An 18082-nucleotide genomic window follows, 5' to 3' on the forward strand; every position below is an offset into this window, starting at 1 on the left:
GATTTGATGGGACGAATGGCCTCTTTCTACGCTGCAGGGATTCTATGATTTCTTAGCCAGAGTTACTATAATGACAAAATGCACACCATTCTTAATGACAGATCCAAATTTGGATCCATTGCATCTGACATTAAGCAAGACCACACAGCCCTGCTCAAAAGGAAGTCACAGAGACACTTGTTGGACTTGAGTAAGATCAATGACTGTCTGCTGGTGTATACGATCAGATTTCACCCCCACTATCACTGCCTACACTCAGCTGCCCAACACACACAAAGGTGACCTCACTTTACACACTCTCTTATCAACATGAGTTCATCAAATGTTTGGTGAGTTGCTCCAACTGGATTTGAGCAAGTTTCCACGGACATGGTGAAGGATTCCTTCACCCTGGCGAAGATCATTAGACGGGTATATCATAGAGTCCCTTCAGTGCAGAAGGAGGCCATTTGGCCCATTGAGTCCGCACTGACCACAATCCCACCCAGGCCCAGTGCCTGTAACCCCACACATTTACCCTGCTAATCCCCCTGACACCAGGGTCACTGTAGTATGGCCAATCCAACTAACCCGCACATCTTTGGACGGTAGGAGGAAACCGGGCACCTGGAGGAAACCCACACAGACACAGAGAGAAAGTGCAAACTCCACACAGACAGTGACCCAAGACTGGGAATTGAACCCAGGTCCCTGGCGCTGTGCAGCAGCAGTGCTAACCACCGTGCCACCTTATCAATAGCAATGCCGTGGGGCAGTGGAACTAATCGATAAGTACATGAATGATGAGCTGAGTGAACTCTCTCTGAATGGTGTGGGCTTCTTCCTGAGTTTAGGAAACTCAGACGCACTTTTGAAGTTTGATGTGATAGAACTCTCCAGCTCCTTTCGTTTCAGGATGAGTGATGTGTTCAGGTTCATGACTTCCTCCTCCAGATCTGTTATCTCTCTCTCTGCTTTTCTTATTTGTGTTCTTGACGTCTTTTCCGGCAGCATATCCATCCTCTGTGACAATTGCTCCATCTCCTGCCTGACAGATTGGAAAGCAATATTTACTCAGAGAGTGGAAGGAATAACACACATTGGGAAAAAAAACCGCACAGATTCAAAGCCAGAGAGGGAATGCGGGCAGTGTCGTGTGGTTAGATTTGAGATTATTACTCTCTTTCTGTCGGAGCTTTCTCTGTGAAATGCGTGACCCAGAGAGACAGTCAGAATGACAACTTCACAAAGGAGTTCCCTTCGCTCAATGAGTGACGAGGATTGGAACGTTCAGGCTGAGTGGATGGTGGATACCAATTCAAAGGAGAATTGGAGAAATACTTACAGGAAAAGATTTCCAGGGATTTAGGGAAAGAGTGAGAGAGCGGTACTAATTAAATTGCTCTTCAGAAGGGTCAGCTCAGACTTGATGGGCCAAATAGTATCCTTCTGTGCTGTAAGGTTCTATCACTCCATGAAAGAGTGTGGTCTGAATTGGGTGCTGCAGGCTGGGACTGGAGTGACATTGGGAATTTGGCCTGGATCCAGGCTGTTTGCAATCAGTGAAGAAACCAAGAGAGTGAATGTTACTCTGGGAGCAATATGACAGGTTTCCAGAGCTTAGGACCGAGCAGCTGAAGGCGTAGGCCCCACCAGTGATAGAAAGCAGAAGATGTACGAGAGGTCAGGATTGGAGGAGAGCAGATATATCTGAGGGGTGTGCGGCTGGAAGAGATCACAGAGATAGAATCATAGAATCCCAGCTGTGCAGAAGGAGGCCATTCAGTCCATCAAGCCTGCACCAACAATAACCGTACCCAGGCCCTATCCATGTAACCCCACATACTTATCCTGCTCAGCCCTCTGAAACGAAGAGGCAATTTAGAATGACGAGGCACTAACGAGCCCATGCAGACACTGGGAGAATGTGTAAACACTACTCAGTGACCCAAGACTGGAATTGAACATAGAACATAGAACATAGAACATTCCAGCGCAGTACAGGCCTTTCAGCCCTCGATGTTGCGCTGACCAGTGGAACCAATCTAATGACCCTCTAACCTAAACTATTCCAATGTTATCCATATGCCTATCCACTGACCATCTGAACGCCCTTAAAGTTGGCGAGTCCACAACTGCTGCAGACAGGGCATTCCATGCCCTTACTACCCTCTGAGTAAAGAACCTACCTCTGACATCCGTCCTATAATTACCACCCCTTAATTTAAAGCTATGTCCCCTCGTGTTAGCCATCAACATCCGAGGATAAAGGCTCTCACTGTCCACCCTATCCAATCCTCTGATCATCTTGTATGCCTCAATTAGGTCACCTCTTAACCTTCTTCTCTCTAATGAAAATAACCTCAAGTCCCTCAGCCTTTCCTCATAAGACCTTCCCACCATACCAGGCAACATCCTGGTAAACCTCCTCTGCACCCTTTCCAATGCCTCCACATCTTTCTTACAATGCGGCGACCAGAACTGTACGCAATACTCCAAGTGTGGCCACACCAGAGTTTTGTACAGTTGCAACATGAAACATATCCAGGTTGAATATTTCCCATCAACCGCCACCCTCTGTCTTCTATCAGCTAGCCAATTCCTGATCCAAACTGCTAAATCACCCTCAATTCCATGCATCTGCATTTTCTGCATTAGCCTACCATGGGGAACCTTATCAAACGCTTTGCTAAAATCCATATACACCACGTCAACTGCCTTACCCTTATCCACCTCTTTGGTCACCTTCTCAAAGAACTCGATAAGGTTTGTGAGGCACGACCTACCCTTCACAAAACTGTGTTGACTATCCCTAATCAACTTATTTCCCTCTAGATGATTATAAATCCTATCCCTTATAATTCTTTCCAAAACTTCGCCCACAACAGAAGTAAGGCTCACCGGTCTATAATTCCCAGGATGGTCTCTACTCCCCTTCTTGAACAAGGGGACAACATTTGCTATCCTCCAGTCTTCCGGCACTATACCTGTAGCCAATGACGACATGAAGATCCAAGCCAAAGGCTCTGCAATATCCTCCCTAGCCTCCCAGAGAATCCTAGGATAAATCCCACCCAGCTCAGGGGACTTATCTATTTTCATACTCTCAAGAATTGCTAACACCTCCTCCTTATGTACCTCAATCCCGTCTAGTCTAAAAGCCTGTCTCTCAGTGTTCTCGACTACATTGAACCTGGTCCCTGGTGCTGTGAGGCAGCAGTGCTAACCATTGTGCCACCGTGCTGCCCAAGGGAGAGGTGAAGTCATGAAGGATTTGAAAACAAGGATAAGAAATCAAGACATTGTGAGAGTGGGAACCAGTGTCAGTCAGTGAGCAGTGGGTAACAGGGGAATGGAACTTACTGCACGTTTACAGAGGATAGAATGTGCAGCACTGGCCTAGACTGTTGAGATAGACGGGAGGTAATAATGGATTAGGACCATAGGGACAAGCAGAGTCAGGCAATGTTACAGGAAATAGAGAGTCTGAATGATGGTGCAGGTAAATAATGAGAAGTCAATTCAGGGTCACATCTGACACCAAGCTGGCAAAAAAACTGCTTCAGCATCAGAGAGCTGCCACGGCCAAGGGTGAAGTGATTCCAGAGGATGAGAGTTTGTGATGGGGATGGAAGACAACAGCAATATTGAGGGAATGTCTGTCCATCTGATTAACATTGGCCAGGGTAACAGGATGGTCCTACTGGGTCACGCTGACATAGGTACAGTTCACAGGTTACTCCCATCTCAGATTGTAGTTTTGCTTCTCATTATCACAAGCTGATGAGTAATCTCACCCTGACTCTACCTGAGATTGTCAGCCAGATCGTTCAGCTGGTCCAGCAATCTCTGACTGGCTGGAGGGTGTCCTTGGACTAACTCCTGGACTTCTCTCAGTTTCTCCTCCAGCTCCTGCAGCTTACGGCTTGCTCCTCCCGTTATCCCAGTCTTTGCGATCCGGTGCACTGCCTCCTTGAGGGAACGCAGTTTCTCCTCAAGCCGTTTAATTTCCTCATCCCATAAATCGAAGCAGGCATGGCAGTGAGTGCACATTGGGAAGCGCCCATGGTAACCACGGTTACACTGGTCGCACCGTGAGCCTGTATAACCCTCCTTACAGAAGCAGTGGCCTGTAGTACGGTTGCATTGCTGTGTTTCTGAACCATATGGATCACAGTCACAGGCTGTGGAGAAAGGAGAAAATTATCAGGTTACTCGAGATGCTGCTTCCAAACCTTCCAGTTTCCCATTATTCCACTATTGTGCTCATTGTGGGGCAGGGCCAAGTGGAATGCAACACATCCTATTTCTCTGCAGACAGGTACAGCACGGGGTTAGATACAGAGTAAAGCTCCCTCCATACTGTCCCCCATCAAACACTCCCAGGACAGGTACAGCACGGGGTTAGATACAGAGTAAAGCTCCCTCCACACTGTCCCCCCATCAAACACTCCCAGGACAGGTACAGCACGGGGTTAGATACAGAGTAAAGCTCCCTCCATACTGTCCCCCATCAAACACTCCCAGGACAGGTACAGCACGGGGTTAGATACAGAGTAAAGCTCCCTCCACACTGTCCCCCATCAAACACTCCCAGGACAGGTACAGCACGGGGTTAGATACAGAGTAAAGCTCCCTCTACACTGTCCCCCCCATCAAACACTCCCAGGACAGGTACAGCACAGGGTTAGATACAGAGTAAAGCTCCCTCTACACTGTCCCCCCATCAAACACTCCCAGGACAGGTACAGCACAGGGTTAGATACAGAGTAAAGCTCCCTCTACACTGTCCCCCCATCAAACACTCCCAGGACAGGTACAGCACAGGGTTAGATACAGAGTAAAGCTCCCTCTATACTGTCCCCATCAAACACTCCCAGGACAGGTACAGCACAGGGTTAGATACAGAGTAAAGCTCCCTCTACACTGTCCCCATCAAACACTCCCCGGACAGGTACAGCACGGGATTAGATACAGAGTAAAGTCCCCTCTACACTATCCCCCCATCAAACACTCCCAGGACAGGTACAGCACAGGGTTAGATACAGAGTAAAGCTCCCTCTACACTGTCCCCCATCAAACACTCCCAGGACAGGTACAGCACAGGGTTAAATACAGAGTAAAGCTCCCTCTACACTGTCCCCCATCAAACACTCCCAGGACAGGTACAGCACGGGGTTAGATACAGAGTAAAGCCCCCTCTACACTGTCCCCCCATCAAACACTCCCAGGACAGGTACAGCACGGGGTTAGACACAGAGTAAAGCTCCCTCTACACTGTCCCCCATCAAACACTCCCAGGACAGGTACAGCACAGGGTTAGATACAGAGTAAAGCTCCCTCTACACTGTCCCCCATCAAACACTCCCAGGACAGGTACAGCACAGGGTTAGATACAGAGTAAAGCTCCCTCTACGCTGTCTCCCCATCAAACACTGAAAGAAGTCTCACAACACCAGCTTAAATTTCAACAGGTTTATTTGTAGCAAGTGCCACTAGCTTTCAGAACAGGCTGTCCCTTTGTCCGGTGGGTGGGAGTTCTGTTCACAAACAGGCCATAAAGACACAAACTCAATTTACATGAGTAATGATTGGAATGTGAGTCTTTACAGCTAATCAAGTCTTAAAGGTATAGACAATGTGAATGGAGACAGCATTAAGCACAGGTTAAAAGGATGTGTATTGTTTGCAGACAGGAAAGTTAGTAAAATTTTGCAAGTCCAGGGGGTTACAGATAGTGTGACATGAACCCCAGATCCCGGTTGAGGCTGTCCTCATGTGTGCAGAACTTGGCTATCAGTCTCTGCTCAGCGACTCTGTGCTGTCGTATGTTGTGAAGGCACCTTGGAAAACGTTTACCCAAAGGTCAGAGACTGAATGCCCGTGACCGCTGAAGTGTTACCCAACAGGAAGAGAACAGTCTTGCCTGGTGATTTACCCCAGTCCAATGCTGGTATCTCCACATCATGACTGCCATCGACACCGCAAACTGCCGGTTCCAAGTGGAGAGGATCTCCAAGAAGATCGCGCATATCGATGCGGACACCAAGTTTCTACAAAGATTCAAGAAAACGGACAAGATACCGAAAGGACTTCAGATCATGAACCAACTCAGGTCAATCTACAACACAGACTACGCTGAGAGACTTTGCCATCACACCTCTCTCACCCTCCTCAACCACCTCATACACCAGCTCTACAGCAAACACTGCATCCTGGAAACCAAGATAGAGTCCATATTCTCAACTTGCAGAGCGCTCATGACACAGACCAGCTGTGAAATTCTGCCAAGCAGATGAGACAAAGAAACTACACCATCTACACGCACACCAAAAACAGGAAACTTGAGAAACTTGGCATCACCACCAGCAGCAACCAAGCCTCCCCCGGCATCACAGTAGAAAACAGAACCACTGCCGGGAAGTCCATTGTCAATTTGTCCAATTATACACTTCAACCAAATGAAATCAAAGTTCTCAGCTGAGGGCTCAATTTCTGCCCCACCACCAAAATAGACCCCAACAGTCTCGGAGCGATCATCTCACGTGAGAATACCATCCACCAGGTACATGGTAAATACTCTTGCAACTCGGCCAATGTTGTCTACCTGATACGCTGCAGGAAAGGATGTCCCGAAGAATGGTACATTGGGGAGACCATGCAGACGCTACAACAACGGATAAATGAACATCGCTCGACAATCATCAGGCAAGATTGTTCCCTTCCTGTTGGCGAACACTTCAGTGGTCGTGGACATTCAGCCTCTGATCTTTGGGTAAGCGTTCTCCAAGGCGGCCTTCACGATACACGACAGCGCAGAGTCGCTGAGCAGAGACTGATAGCCAAGTTCCGCACACGAGGACGGCCTCAACTGGGATCTTGGGTTCATGTCGCACTATCTGTAACCCCCGTGACTTGCCTGGGTTTGCAAAATCTCGCTAACTGTCCTGTCTGGAGATAATACACATCGCTTTAACCTATGCTTAACCCTCTCTCCACTCACATTGTCTGCTTCTTTGAGACTTGAATAGCAGGTTAGCTGTAAAGACTTGCATTCTAATCAGTATTCTGTAAACTGTGTGTGACTTTATATGCCCTTCTCTGACCAGAACCTTCCACACACCTGACGAAGAAACACTGTTTCCGAATGCTTGTGGGATTACTATCAAATAAACTGGTTGGACTTAAACCTGGTGTTGTGAGACTTCTTACTGTGTTCTTCCATTATCCCAATGTCTAATCCAATTTGCTGCCTCCCTGTGTATACCTAGTGACTGAACCTTCCTAACTAACCTCCCATGCAGGACCTTGTCAAAGGCCTTACTGAAGTCCGTGTAGACAACATCCACTGCCTTCCCCTCATCCACTTACCTGGTAACCTCCTCAAAAAACTCTTAATAGTTTGGTTAAATATGACCTACCACGCACAAAGCTATGTTGACGCTCCCAATAAGTCCCTGTCCACACAAATATTTGTAGATCCTATCTCTTAGTACTCCTTCCAATAATTTATCTGCTACTGATGTCCAATTTACCGGCCTATAATTTCCTGGATTACTTTTTGAGCTTTTTTTAAACAACATGAGCTATCCTCTAAACATTCAACATTTTAAATATATCTGCCAGGGCCTCTGCAATTTCAACATTAGTCTCCTTCAAGGTCCGAGGGAATACCCTGTCCGGTCCTGGGGATTTATCTACTCTGATTTGCCTCAAGACAGCCAGCACCTCCTCCCCTTTAATCTGTATAGGTTCCATCTCCCTACTTGTTTGCCTTATTTCCATAGACTCCATGCCAGTTTCCTTAGTAAATACAGATGCAAAAAACCCATTTAATATCTCCCCCATTTCTTTTGGTTCCATACATAGCCGACCACTCCAATCTTCAAGAGGACCAATTTTATCCCTTACTATCCTTTTGCTCTTAATATACCTGCAGAACCCTTGAATTCATTTCAAAAACATGACCAACGTTTCTAAGAGGCAACATACCGGCACCTTCTCAGGGCAGTGAGTAATAAATACTGTTCTTGTCAATGATGCCCACACCCCACGGATGAATAAATGATGGAATGTTTGGATTAAAATTGACCCAAACGTTCGGAGATGTCAGGGGTAAGTTTTTCACTCAGAGGGTGGTGAGTGAGTGGAATCGGCTGCTGTCGGTGGTGGTAGAGGCGAACTCGCTGGGGTCTTTTAAGAGACTTCTGGATGAGTATATGGAATTTAATGGGATTGAGGGTTATAGTTAGGCCTGGTAGGTAGGGATAGGATTGGCGCAACTTGTGGGCCGAAGGGCCTGTTTGTGCTGTAGTGTTCTGTGTTCTATGTTAACCATCTCTGATGCACCAACATCCTCGGTGGTCAGATCACCCCGGAACTGGGAGTTTCATTCCCTATATCTCCAAATCCTTCGACCCCACTGTTCAGTTTAGTTTACAATCAGTGCCCCACCCTATTGGTCAGCGTGGGAAGCGGGATAGAGTGCGTCCAGCGCTTGGGCAATGGCAGAATGCGCTTCCTTCTCCCCCCTTCCCAGTGGATGAGGCTGCTATGGACACTGACTCACTGACTGTATTCGATGGAGAGCTGGACCAGTTTCTCTGAGTGTACTCCAGCGAGAGAGCTGGGAGGGTTAATCACCCCAGAGCGATCTCCTCAACTGGTGGGTTGGGATGGGGGTGGGGAATCTGACAGGATTTACTGCTCCTGATGATTTTAGCCCCAGATTTGGTTTGGAATTTTATCTGTTTCCATCCCCCACCCAGGAGACCCAGGTGGAAGTTGGCAGACTGGAATTCTAATGAATATGTTACAGTGCCTGTGGCTCAGGTAGGGAGAGCAAGAGATTCCTTTGCACTCCCTAAATCTTCGTATCTTCATTAAGGACTCCAGTGATAACACAAATATCCATCCCAGGAAAGACCACATTCCCGAGTCCAGAATTCCTTACCCTGACACGACAGCCCGGGGTTACCCCAGTAACCTTCCCTGCATTCAGAGCAGGTCTGACCTCCAAATCCAGGACGGCAATCACACTGGCCTGTGAACTGAGAAAGACAAATGGGAATCAGAAACAGTGAGAACCTACAGTCAACATTACACTGGGTGGAGAGGGGCAGCTGGAGGTAGGGGAGAGAGGGAGGGAGGAAGCGAGGGGATGGGTGTTGGGTATCTGAGTGGAAATCTCAGTACCTGGGCCAGGGACAGTGATTGATTCATTTGTGAGACACTCTCCCACTGTCAAACAGTGTAGAGGGAGCTTTGCCCTGTATCTAACCCTGTACTGTACCTGTCCTGGGAGTGTTTGATGGGGACAGTGTAGAGGGAGCTTTGCCCTGTATCTAACCCTGTACTGTACCTGTCCTGGGAGTGTTTGATGGGGACAGTGTAGAGGGAGCTTTACTCTGTATCTAACCCCGTGCTGTACCTGTCCTGGGAGTGTTTGATGGGGGACAGTGTAGAGGGAGCTTTACTCTGTATCTAACCCCGTGCTGTACCTGTCCTGGGAGTGTTTGATGGGGGGGACAGTGTAGAGGGAGCTTTACTCTGTATCTAACCCCGTGCGGTACCTGTCCTGGGAGTGTTTGATGGGGGACAGCGTAGAGGGAGCTTTACTCTGTATCTAACCCCGTGCTGTACCTGTCCTGGGAGTGTTTGATGGGGACAGCGTAGAGGGAGCTTTACTCTGTATCTAACCCCGTGCTGTACCTGTCCTGGGAGTGTTTGATGGGGACAGCGTAGAGGGAGCTTTACTCTGTATCTAACCCCGTGCTGTACCTGTCCTGGGAGTGTTTGATGGGGGACAGTGTAGAGGGAGCTTTACTCTGTATCTAACCCCGTGCTGTACCTGTCCTGGGAGTGTTTGATGGGGGACAGTGTAGAGGGAGCTTTACTCTGTATCTAACCCCGTGCTGTACCTGTCCTGGGAGTGTTTGATGGGGACAGTGTAGAGGGAGCTTTACTCTGTATCTAACCCCATGCTGTACCTGTCCTGGGAGTGTTTGATGGGGGACAGTGTAGAGGGAGCTTTACTCTGTATCTAACCCCGTGCTGTACCTGTCCTGGGAGTGTTTGATGGGGACAGTGTAGAGGGAGCTTTACTCTGTATCTAACCCCGTGCTGTACCTGTCCTGGGAGTGTTTGATGGGGGACAGTGTAGAGGGAGCTTTACTCTGTATCTAACCCCGTGCTGTACCTGTCCTGGGAGTGTTTGATGGGGACAGTGTAGAGGGAGCTTTACTCTGTATCTAACCCCGTGCTGTACCTGTCCTGGGAGTGTTTGATGGGGGACAGTGTAGAGGGAGCTTTACTCTGTATCTAACCCTGTGCTGTACCTGTCCTGGGAGTGTTTGATGGGGACTGTATAACCTGGATACATTTGAAAATTACAAGCTGATATGTCTGAATTATAGAGTGTTGAAAACATTGATAAAAACATTTCCAAATAATCCACTCAGCGCTGGAAAGCTGAAACAATGGAATATTCATAATATAATAATTCTGATCAGAAAACAGGCGACTGGGAATATTTACCATGTTGCAGTGTGGAGTATAAGAATGTTCTGGATTACACTGACAGGGTTCACAGCCTTGCTCGCTGCCCAGGTTCCAGTAATAGGGAGCACACTGGTCACAGTTGATCCCGATGACATTCTCTCTGCAGGGACACTGTCCAGTAACACTGTCACAGAGACAGTTATCCCTGGATCTGCACTGAGACTCCAGTGTCCCCTGAATGTTACACGTGCATCCTGAAATAAAGATAAATAAACGGCATTATCTCTATCCAGCTTGACACAAACCTGCCTGGCAATCAGGAACAAATCCAACTTCACTCGTGTGAAGACATTCCTCGCTTGTTCTTGGAGTGACATGAATTTCTCACTGCTGTCCCATTCCACTTGTAAGGTAAGAACTCGGAGCCAGAATAGATTGTATTGTCTCCGAATCTGTTCAACTGTGAGTTTCAGTTTCACATTCCTGCCCACTTCCCAAAACCATCCATTACCCACGAGACCAAAAATCAGTCTATCCCAGTCTTAAATATATTCCAGACTGCCCGGCTCAACCCTATTGCTACTCTGCCTCTTGAAACTTGCTTACAGTGAGCTGGTTGACCATGTGGGGCTATCACAGCCCACTCCAGTCCTGTGCACTGTCCACACGTTCTAGCAGCGTGTACCAATCGGTCTGGCTGTATTAGACAATCGTAATTCAGAGCACAGGCACAGGCCATTTGGCCCACTGAGACAGTGGAACAGCTTGGTCTTCAATTAGAACCAAATATTTGAAACACATTCCCCACAACCAGACCCAGTTCCTCCCTTTCTTGGAATCATCTAGTTCCTTCAAATGCTGCTGCAATCTCGCACTCCATATCTGCCTGTATTGAAGGTGACAGCTGTGGATCGCACTCTCACTTCTGAATCCAAAAATAGTGGGATGAAGAACCACTCCAGAGACTTAAGCACAAAGTCTTGGTCTACACCTCAGTGCAATACTGAGGGAGTGCCGCACTGTCAGAGGGTCAGTGCTGAGGGAGTGCCGCACTGTCAGAAGTGCCAGTGCTGAGGGAGTGCCGCACTGTCAGAAGTGCCAGTGCTGAGGGAGTGCCGCACTGTCAGAAGTGCCAGCTTTCAAATTAAATAGAAACTGTGGTCTTTCCTGCCACTCAGTGAGATGTAAAAGCTCCCATCAAACCTCCTTTAATTCAAGCAGGGAATGTATTCCTTGTGTCCCAGTTAATGGTCATCCCTCAACCAATAGCAGAAATCAGATTATCTGCTCACTATCACACTGATGTGTGTGGGTTCCCGCTGTATGAAAATTGGTTGTTGAGTTTCCTGCGTTACAAGAGTGAGTACACTTCAAAAAAATACTTCATTGGCTGTAAGGTACATTTGGACATTCTAAAGCTGTAAAAGGTGCTATAGAAATGCAAGGCTTTCTGTAGTTCTTCAAAACATTCTCCATTCCAATAATTCAGATTGAAAAATAAATGCTACCTCCCCCCCAACCCCACCCCACCCTTTACACACCTGAATCTTTCCTCATTTTATCTCCTCTATTTCGCTCCTCCTTGCCTGCTCTCTCCCTCAGGTCACAACACAATCCACGGGTCACTGATCGCTTGCAAAGTTTTACCCTCATGGCAGTGGACGCTAAGTTAACTGACCCTCCCCTCATCTGCTCCATACTCACGCCTGCAGTCCTGCTGGAGAGCGTTGCCATAGTAACCGGCCTTGCAGGCTTCGCAGTGACTTCCATCCGTGTTGTAGAGACACTTCAGGCAGTGTCCCATGTGTGGGTGACAGGAGCCTGGGTCAGTCACATCAATGTTATTATTGCACTGACAGGGCCAGCACCTTCCTCCTGGGACCTCAGGGTTACCGTAGTAACCAGGTGCACACATGTCACAACGCGATCCTACATTAGCAGAAAAAGTAAATAAGTTCTTAATTCAACAAAAAACAATTAATAAACGCTCAGTAAAAATGTTGATAAATGTGGATGAGTGTCGGTGCTGGAGGGAGTGGATGACTGGCACCACATCCATCAACATCCACTCCCTCCATCACTGACGCTCAGTAGTAGCAGTGTGTACTATCTATAAGATCCACTGCAACAATTCACCAAAGATCCTTAGACAGCACCTTCCAAACACACAACCACTTCCATAGGTAGAGAGATTCTTCCCGCTCAGAAAGGACAGTAGGACTAGGGGGCACAGCCTCAAGATAAAGGGGGGGCAGTTTAGAACAGAGTTGAGGAGGAACTTCTTCACTCAAAGGGTGGTGAATCTCTGGAATTCTCTGCCCGTTGAAGTGGTGGAGGCTACCTCGCTAAATATTTTTAAGTCACGGGTAGATCGGTTTCTGATAGACAGGGAATTAAGGGTTATGGGGAGAAAGCGGGAAAGTGGAACTGATCCACTTCAGATCAGCCATGATCTTATTGAATGGCGGGGCAGGCTCGAAGGGATAGATGGCCTACTCCTGCTCCTGTTTCTTATGTTCTTATGTTCATCTAGGAAGACAGAGGCAGCAGATACATGGGAACACCACCAACTGCAAGTTCCCCTCCAGCCACTCGCCGTCCTGACTTGGAAATGTATCGCCGTTCCTTCACAGTCACTGGGTCAAAATCCTGGAATTCTCTCCCTAATGGCATTGTGGGTCAACCCACAGCACGTGGACTGCAGCGATTCAAGAAGGCAGATCACCACCACCTTCTCAAGGGGCAACTAGGGACGGGTGATAAATGCTGGCCAGCCAGCGATGCCCATACCCCATGAATGAATCAAAAAAACAGAGAGAGCATCCGGAGGGAACCTACACAGACACAGGGAGAATGTGGAGGCCCCAAACAGTCACCCAAGTCGGGAATCGATCCCAGGTTCCTGGCACTGAGAGGCAGCAGCGCTAACCACTGTGCCACCATTTACATTAATAAAATCCTACAGCACAGAAGGAGTTCATTCAGCCCATTGTACAATGCCAGCTCCTTGAAAGATCTATCAGAGTAAACCCACTCTCCCCTGCTCTTTTCCCATATCCATGTAAACATTTTCTATTCAAGTGTTCATTTTATTTTGAAAGTTATTATTGAATCTGCTTCCACTGCCCTTTCAGAGCGCACATTCCAGACCATCATATTTCACTGTATTAAATTGGCTCTCTTCTTTGTTTTGCCAGTTCCCCTTCTGAGTAATCGTGGGGAAAAGCTGAGAGTTGAGCTTACCTTTGTAGCCAGTTTTACAGTAACACACAATCTGATTAGAGTCCAGGTCAGCATGACACGAGATTCCATGGTAGTTATCACTTCCTGGGTAATCTGGACATGGACAGGGGCGGCACTGGTTCCCTGACCCCAGAATGGGGTCTCCATAGTAACCGTCAGAACATCTGTGTGAAGTCACATATTAACAGAACAACTTTCAGCAAAAACAACAGTTATTGGAGAACCGAGAGCAACTGGCTTTAGACTGTTTATATAGTCACACTCATTAGTTACTGCTCCCCAGACAAACTCAATGCAATGAATTGCAAATTGTGATGTATAAGAGCTAACAACTGCCATCACAATTTACAGTGAATTGTATACACGGGGACAAAATTACACTATTACTAACGTGCAGGGCGCTGTGTAGATATTGGCTGCAGTGTTGTCTCCATTACAACAATGACTATATTTCAACAGTACTTCATTGGCAGTAAAGCACTTTGGGATGCACTGAGGTGGTGCTATATAAATGTAAATCTTTCTATTCCTTTCAACATTCTACTGGTAATCTTTAATTTGTGGCTTTAGTTACCCGAGCCAGGGCAGCACTGTGGCACAGTGGTTAGCATTTCTGCCTCACAGCTCCAGGAACCCAAGTTCGATTCCTGGCTTGGGTCACTGTCTGTGCGGAGTCTGCACATTCTCCACGTGTCTGCGTGGGTTTCCTCCAGGTGCTCCAGTTTCCTCCCACAGTCCAAAGATGTGTGGGTTAGGTTGATTGGCCATGCTAAATTGACCCTTAGTGTTCCAGAATGTGTAGGTTAGAGGAATTTGCTGGGTAAATATGTGGGGTTATGGGTATAGGGCCTGGGTGAGATTGTGGTTGGTGCAGACTCGGTGGAATTCCCTCCTACACTGTAGGGTTTCTTTCTATCAGCCCTAATCTTACGGTTTTGAAACTGTAGAAAAAGGAGCAGCCAATTTGCAGATAGCAAACGTCTCCAGATACTTTTCAACGGAGGCAACCCGCCTCTACCACGCTCCCAGGCAGTGCATTCCAGACCCTCACCATCCTCTGGTTAAAAAACATTTTCCCCACATCCCCCCAAACCTTCTGCTCCTCACCTTGAACCTATGTCCTCTCGTGACTGACCCTTCAACTAAGGGGAACAGCTCCTTCTCCACTCTGTCCGTGTCTCTCATGATCGTGTACACCTTGATTAAGTCGCATGTAGGCCAGACTGGTGGATGGGTGAACCAGGTGAGTTTTTCCGACAGCTGAGAAGGGGCGGCACGGTAGCACAGTGGTTAGCACTGCTGCTTCACAGCGCCAGTGACCTGGGTTCGATTCCCAGCAGGGGTCACAGTCTGTGTGGAGTTTGCACATTCTCCCTGTGTCTGCATGGGTTTCCTCCGGGTGCTCCGGTTTCCTCCCACAGTCCGAAGATGTGTGGGTTGGGTTAGGTTGATTGGCCATGCTAAAATTGCCCCTTAGTGTCCTGAGATGCTTAGGTTAGAGGAATTATTGGGTAAAAGTATGTAGGGATATGGGGATAGGGCCTGGGTGGGATTGTGGTCGGTGCAGACTCGATGGGCTGAATGACCTCCTTTGTACTGTAGGGTTTCTACGATTTCTATGGCAATGGGATCATCATTAGACTTTTGCCTCCAGATTTTTATTGAATTAAAATTTTACCATCTGCCATGATTCGAACCTGGATCCCCAGAGGATCAGTCTGGATCTATGGATTGCTAGCCCAGTGACAGTACTACTGGGCCACCAGCACTCCCTCTGCGTAAAGTTGAACCGAGACAAATGATTGTGATTGTCTGTAAGTTTGTTTGTGAGTTTCAGTTCCAACTTTTACAGATGCACCATAGAAAGCATTCTTTCTGGTTGTATCACAGCTTGGTATGGGCTCCTGCTCTGCCCAAGACCGCAAGGAACTACAAAAGGTTGTGAATGTAGCCCAAACCATCACACAAACCAGCCTCCCATCCATTGACTCTGTCTACACTTCCCGCTGCCTCGGCAAAGCAGCCAGTATAATTAAGGACCCCACGCACCCTGGACATTCTCTCTTCCACCTTCATCCATCAAAAAAATACAAAAGTCTGAGGTCACGTACCAACCGCCTCAAGAACAGCTTCTTCCCTGCTGCTGTCAGACTTTTGAATGGACCCACCTCGCATTAAGTTGATCTTTCTCTAAACCCTAGCTATGACTGTAACGTTACATTCTGCACTCTCTCCTTTCCTTCTCTATGAACGGTATGCTTTGTCTATATAGTGTGCAAGAAACAATACTTTCACTGTGTGTTAATACATGTGACAAAATAAATCAAATCATTGTAAAGACACAGGCTTTTTGATGCCTCTCGATTGTTTAACATTCTGAAAGTAAAGTTTAAACAGTAGCAAGAAAATCTCGGGCCAACATGGTTGTGGGTGACTGACCTCTCACAGTGATGTCCACATGTGTTGTCTCTACAGTTCAGACATGCCCCTGTTTGGGAGTCGCATTCCTCTGAGTGACCATTGCATTGGCAGGAGTGGCAGTTTGGGAAGCCCCAGTGCTGTGGGTGACACTCATCACACTGACGACCCCTTGCCCCTGATCGGCACTGACATTGCCCGGTGATCTGGTCACACATGCTGTGAATCGATCCTTCAGGGTTGCAGTTACACGCTGTCAGAGGGAAGGTAAAAAATGTCATCAAACCTTCATCAACCAACCATATGGGCAACCAGAGACCTCAGCTTCTCAAATGGACATATATGACAGATTAGATCAAACAGCGCGCAAAAGTACTCTTTTAAACCTGCTCTTTATATATCCCCATGAACACTCTCCCCTTTCACTGACTCTCCCCCCATTCCCCCCTCCCACACCCCCATGTACACTCTCCCCTATCACTGACTCTCCCCCCATTCCCCCTCCCACAGCCCCATGTACACTCTCCCCTATCACTGACTCTCCCCCCATTCCCCCTCCCACAGCCCCATGTACACTCTCCCCTATCACTGACTCTCCCCCCCATTCCCCCTCCCACACCCCCACGTACACTCTCCCCTATCACTGACTCTCCCCCCTCATTCCCCCTCCCACACCCCCATGTACACTCTCCCCTATCACTGACTCTCCCCCCATTCCCCCCCCCACACCCCCATGTACACTCTCCCCTATCACTGACTCTCCCCCCATTCCCCCTCCCACACCCCCATGTACACTCTCCCCTATCACTGACTCTCCCCCCATTCCCCCCCCCACACCCCCATGTACACTCTCCCCTATCACTGACTCTCCCCCCCATTCCCCCTCCCACACCCCCACGTACACTCTCCCCTATCACTGACTCTCCCCCCTCATTCCCCCTCCCACACCCCCATGTACACTCTCCCCTATCACTGACTCTCCCCCCATTCCCCCCCCCACACCCCCATGTACACTCTCCCCTATCACTGACTCTCCCCCCATTCCCCCCTCCCACACCCCCATGTACACTCTCCCCTATCACTGACTCTCCCCCCATTCCCCCTCCCACAGCCCCATGTACACTCTCCCCTATCACTGACTCTCCCCCCCATTCCCCCTCCCACACCCCCACGTACACTCTCCCCTATCACTGACTCTCCCCCCTCATTCCCCCTCCCACACCCCCATGTACACTCTCCCCTATCACTGACTCTCCCCCCATTCCCCCCCCCACACCCCCATGTACACTCTCCCCTATCACTGACTCTCCCCCCCATTCCCCCTCCCACACCCCCATGTACACTCTCCCCTATCACTGACTCTCCCCCCTCATTCCCCCTCCCACACCCCCATGTACACTCTCCCCTATCACTGACTCTCCCCCCATTCCCCCTCCCACACCCCCATGTACACTCTCCCCTATCACTGACTCTCCCCCCCATTCCCCCCTCCCACACCCCCATGTACACTCTCCCCTATCACTGACTCTACCCCCATTCCCCCTCCCACACCCCCATGTACACTCTCCCCTATCACTGACTCTCCCCCCCATTCCCCCCTCCCACACCCCCATGTACACTCTCCCCTATCACTGACTCTACCCCCCACTCCCCCCTCCCACACCCCCATGTACACTCTCCCCTATCACTGTCTCTACCCCCCATTCCCCCTCCCACACCCCCATGTACACTCTCCCCTATCACTGACTCTCCCCCCCATTCCCCCTCCCACACCCCCATGTACACTCTCCCCTATCACTGACTCTCCCCCCATTCCCCCTCCCACACCCCCATGTACACTCTCCCCTATCACTGACTCTCCCCCCATTCCCCCTCCCACACCCCCATGTACACTCTCCCCTATCACTGACTCTCCCCCCATTCCCCCTCCCACACCCCCATG

The 18082-nt window shown here is 48.8% G+C and overlaps 1 protein-coding gene across 1 annotated transcript in view; it reads right to left on the bottom strand.

Annotated features, from left to right (window-relative positions):
* Positions 1–18082, bottom strand: part of lamb2l (laminin, beta 2-like) — a 167771-nt gene that overhangs the window by 39327 nt on the left and 110362 nt on the right. The window contains exons 21-27 of the mRNA XM_080218612.1: positions 16162–16393; positions 13723–13886; positions 12184–12408; positions 10516–10733; positions 8933–9029; positions 3788–4163; positions 849–1027 (exon numbers count right to left, since the gene is read on the bottom strand). Of these exons, the coding sequence (XP_080074738.1) occupies positions 849–1027; positions 3788–4163; positions 8933–9029; positions 10516–10733; positions 12184–12408; positions 13723–13886; positions 16162–16393 (1491 nt within the window). The remainder of the gene's footprint in view (positions 1–848; positions 1028–3787; positions 4164–8932; positions 9030–10515; positions 10734–12183; positions 12409–13722; positions 13887–16161; positions 16394–18082) is intronic.

This window comes from Carcharhinus amblyrhynchos, chromosome 3 (assembly GCF_965287045.1).
Source record: "Carcharhinus amblyrhynchos chromosome 3, sCarAmb.v2.hapA, whole genome shotgun sequence".
NCBI lineage: Eukaryota > Metazoa > Chordata > Chondrichthyes > Carcharhiniformes > Carcharhinidae > Carcharhinus > Carcharhinus amblyrhynchos.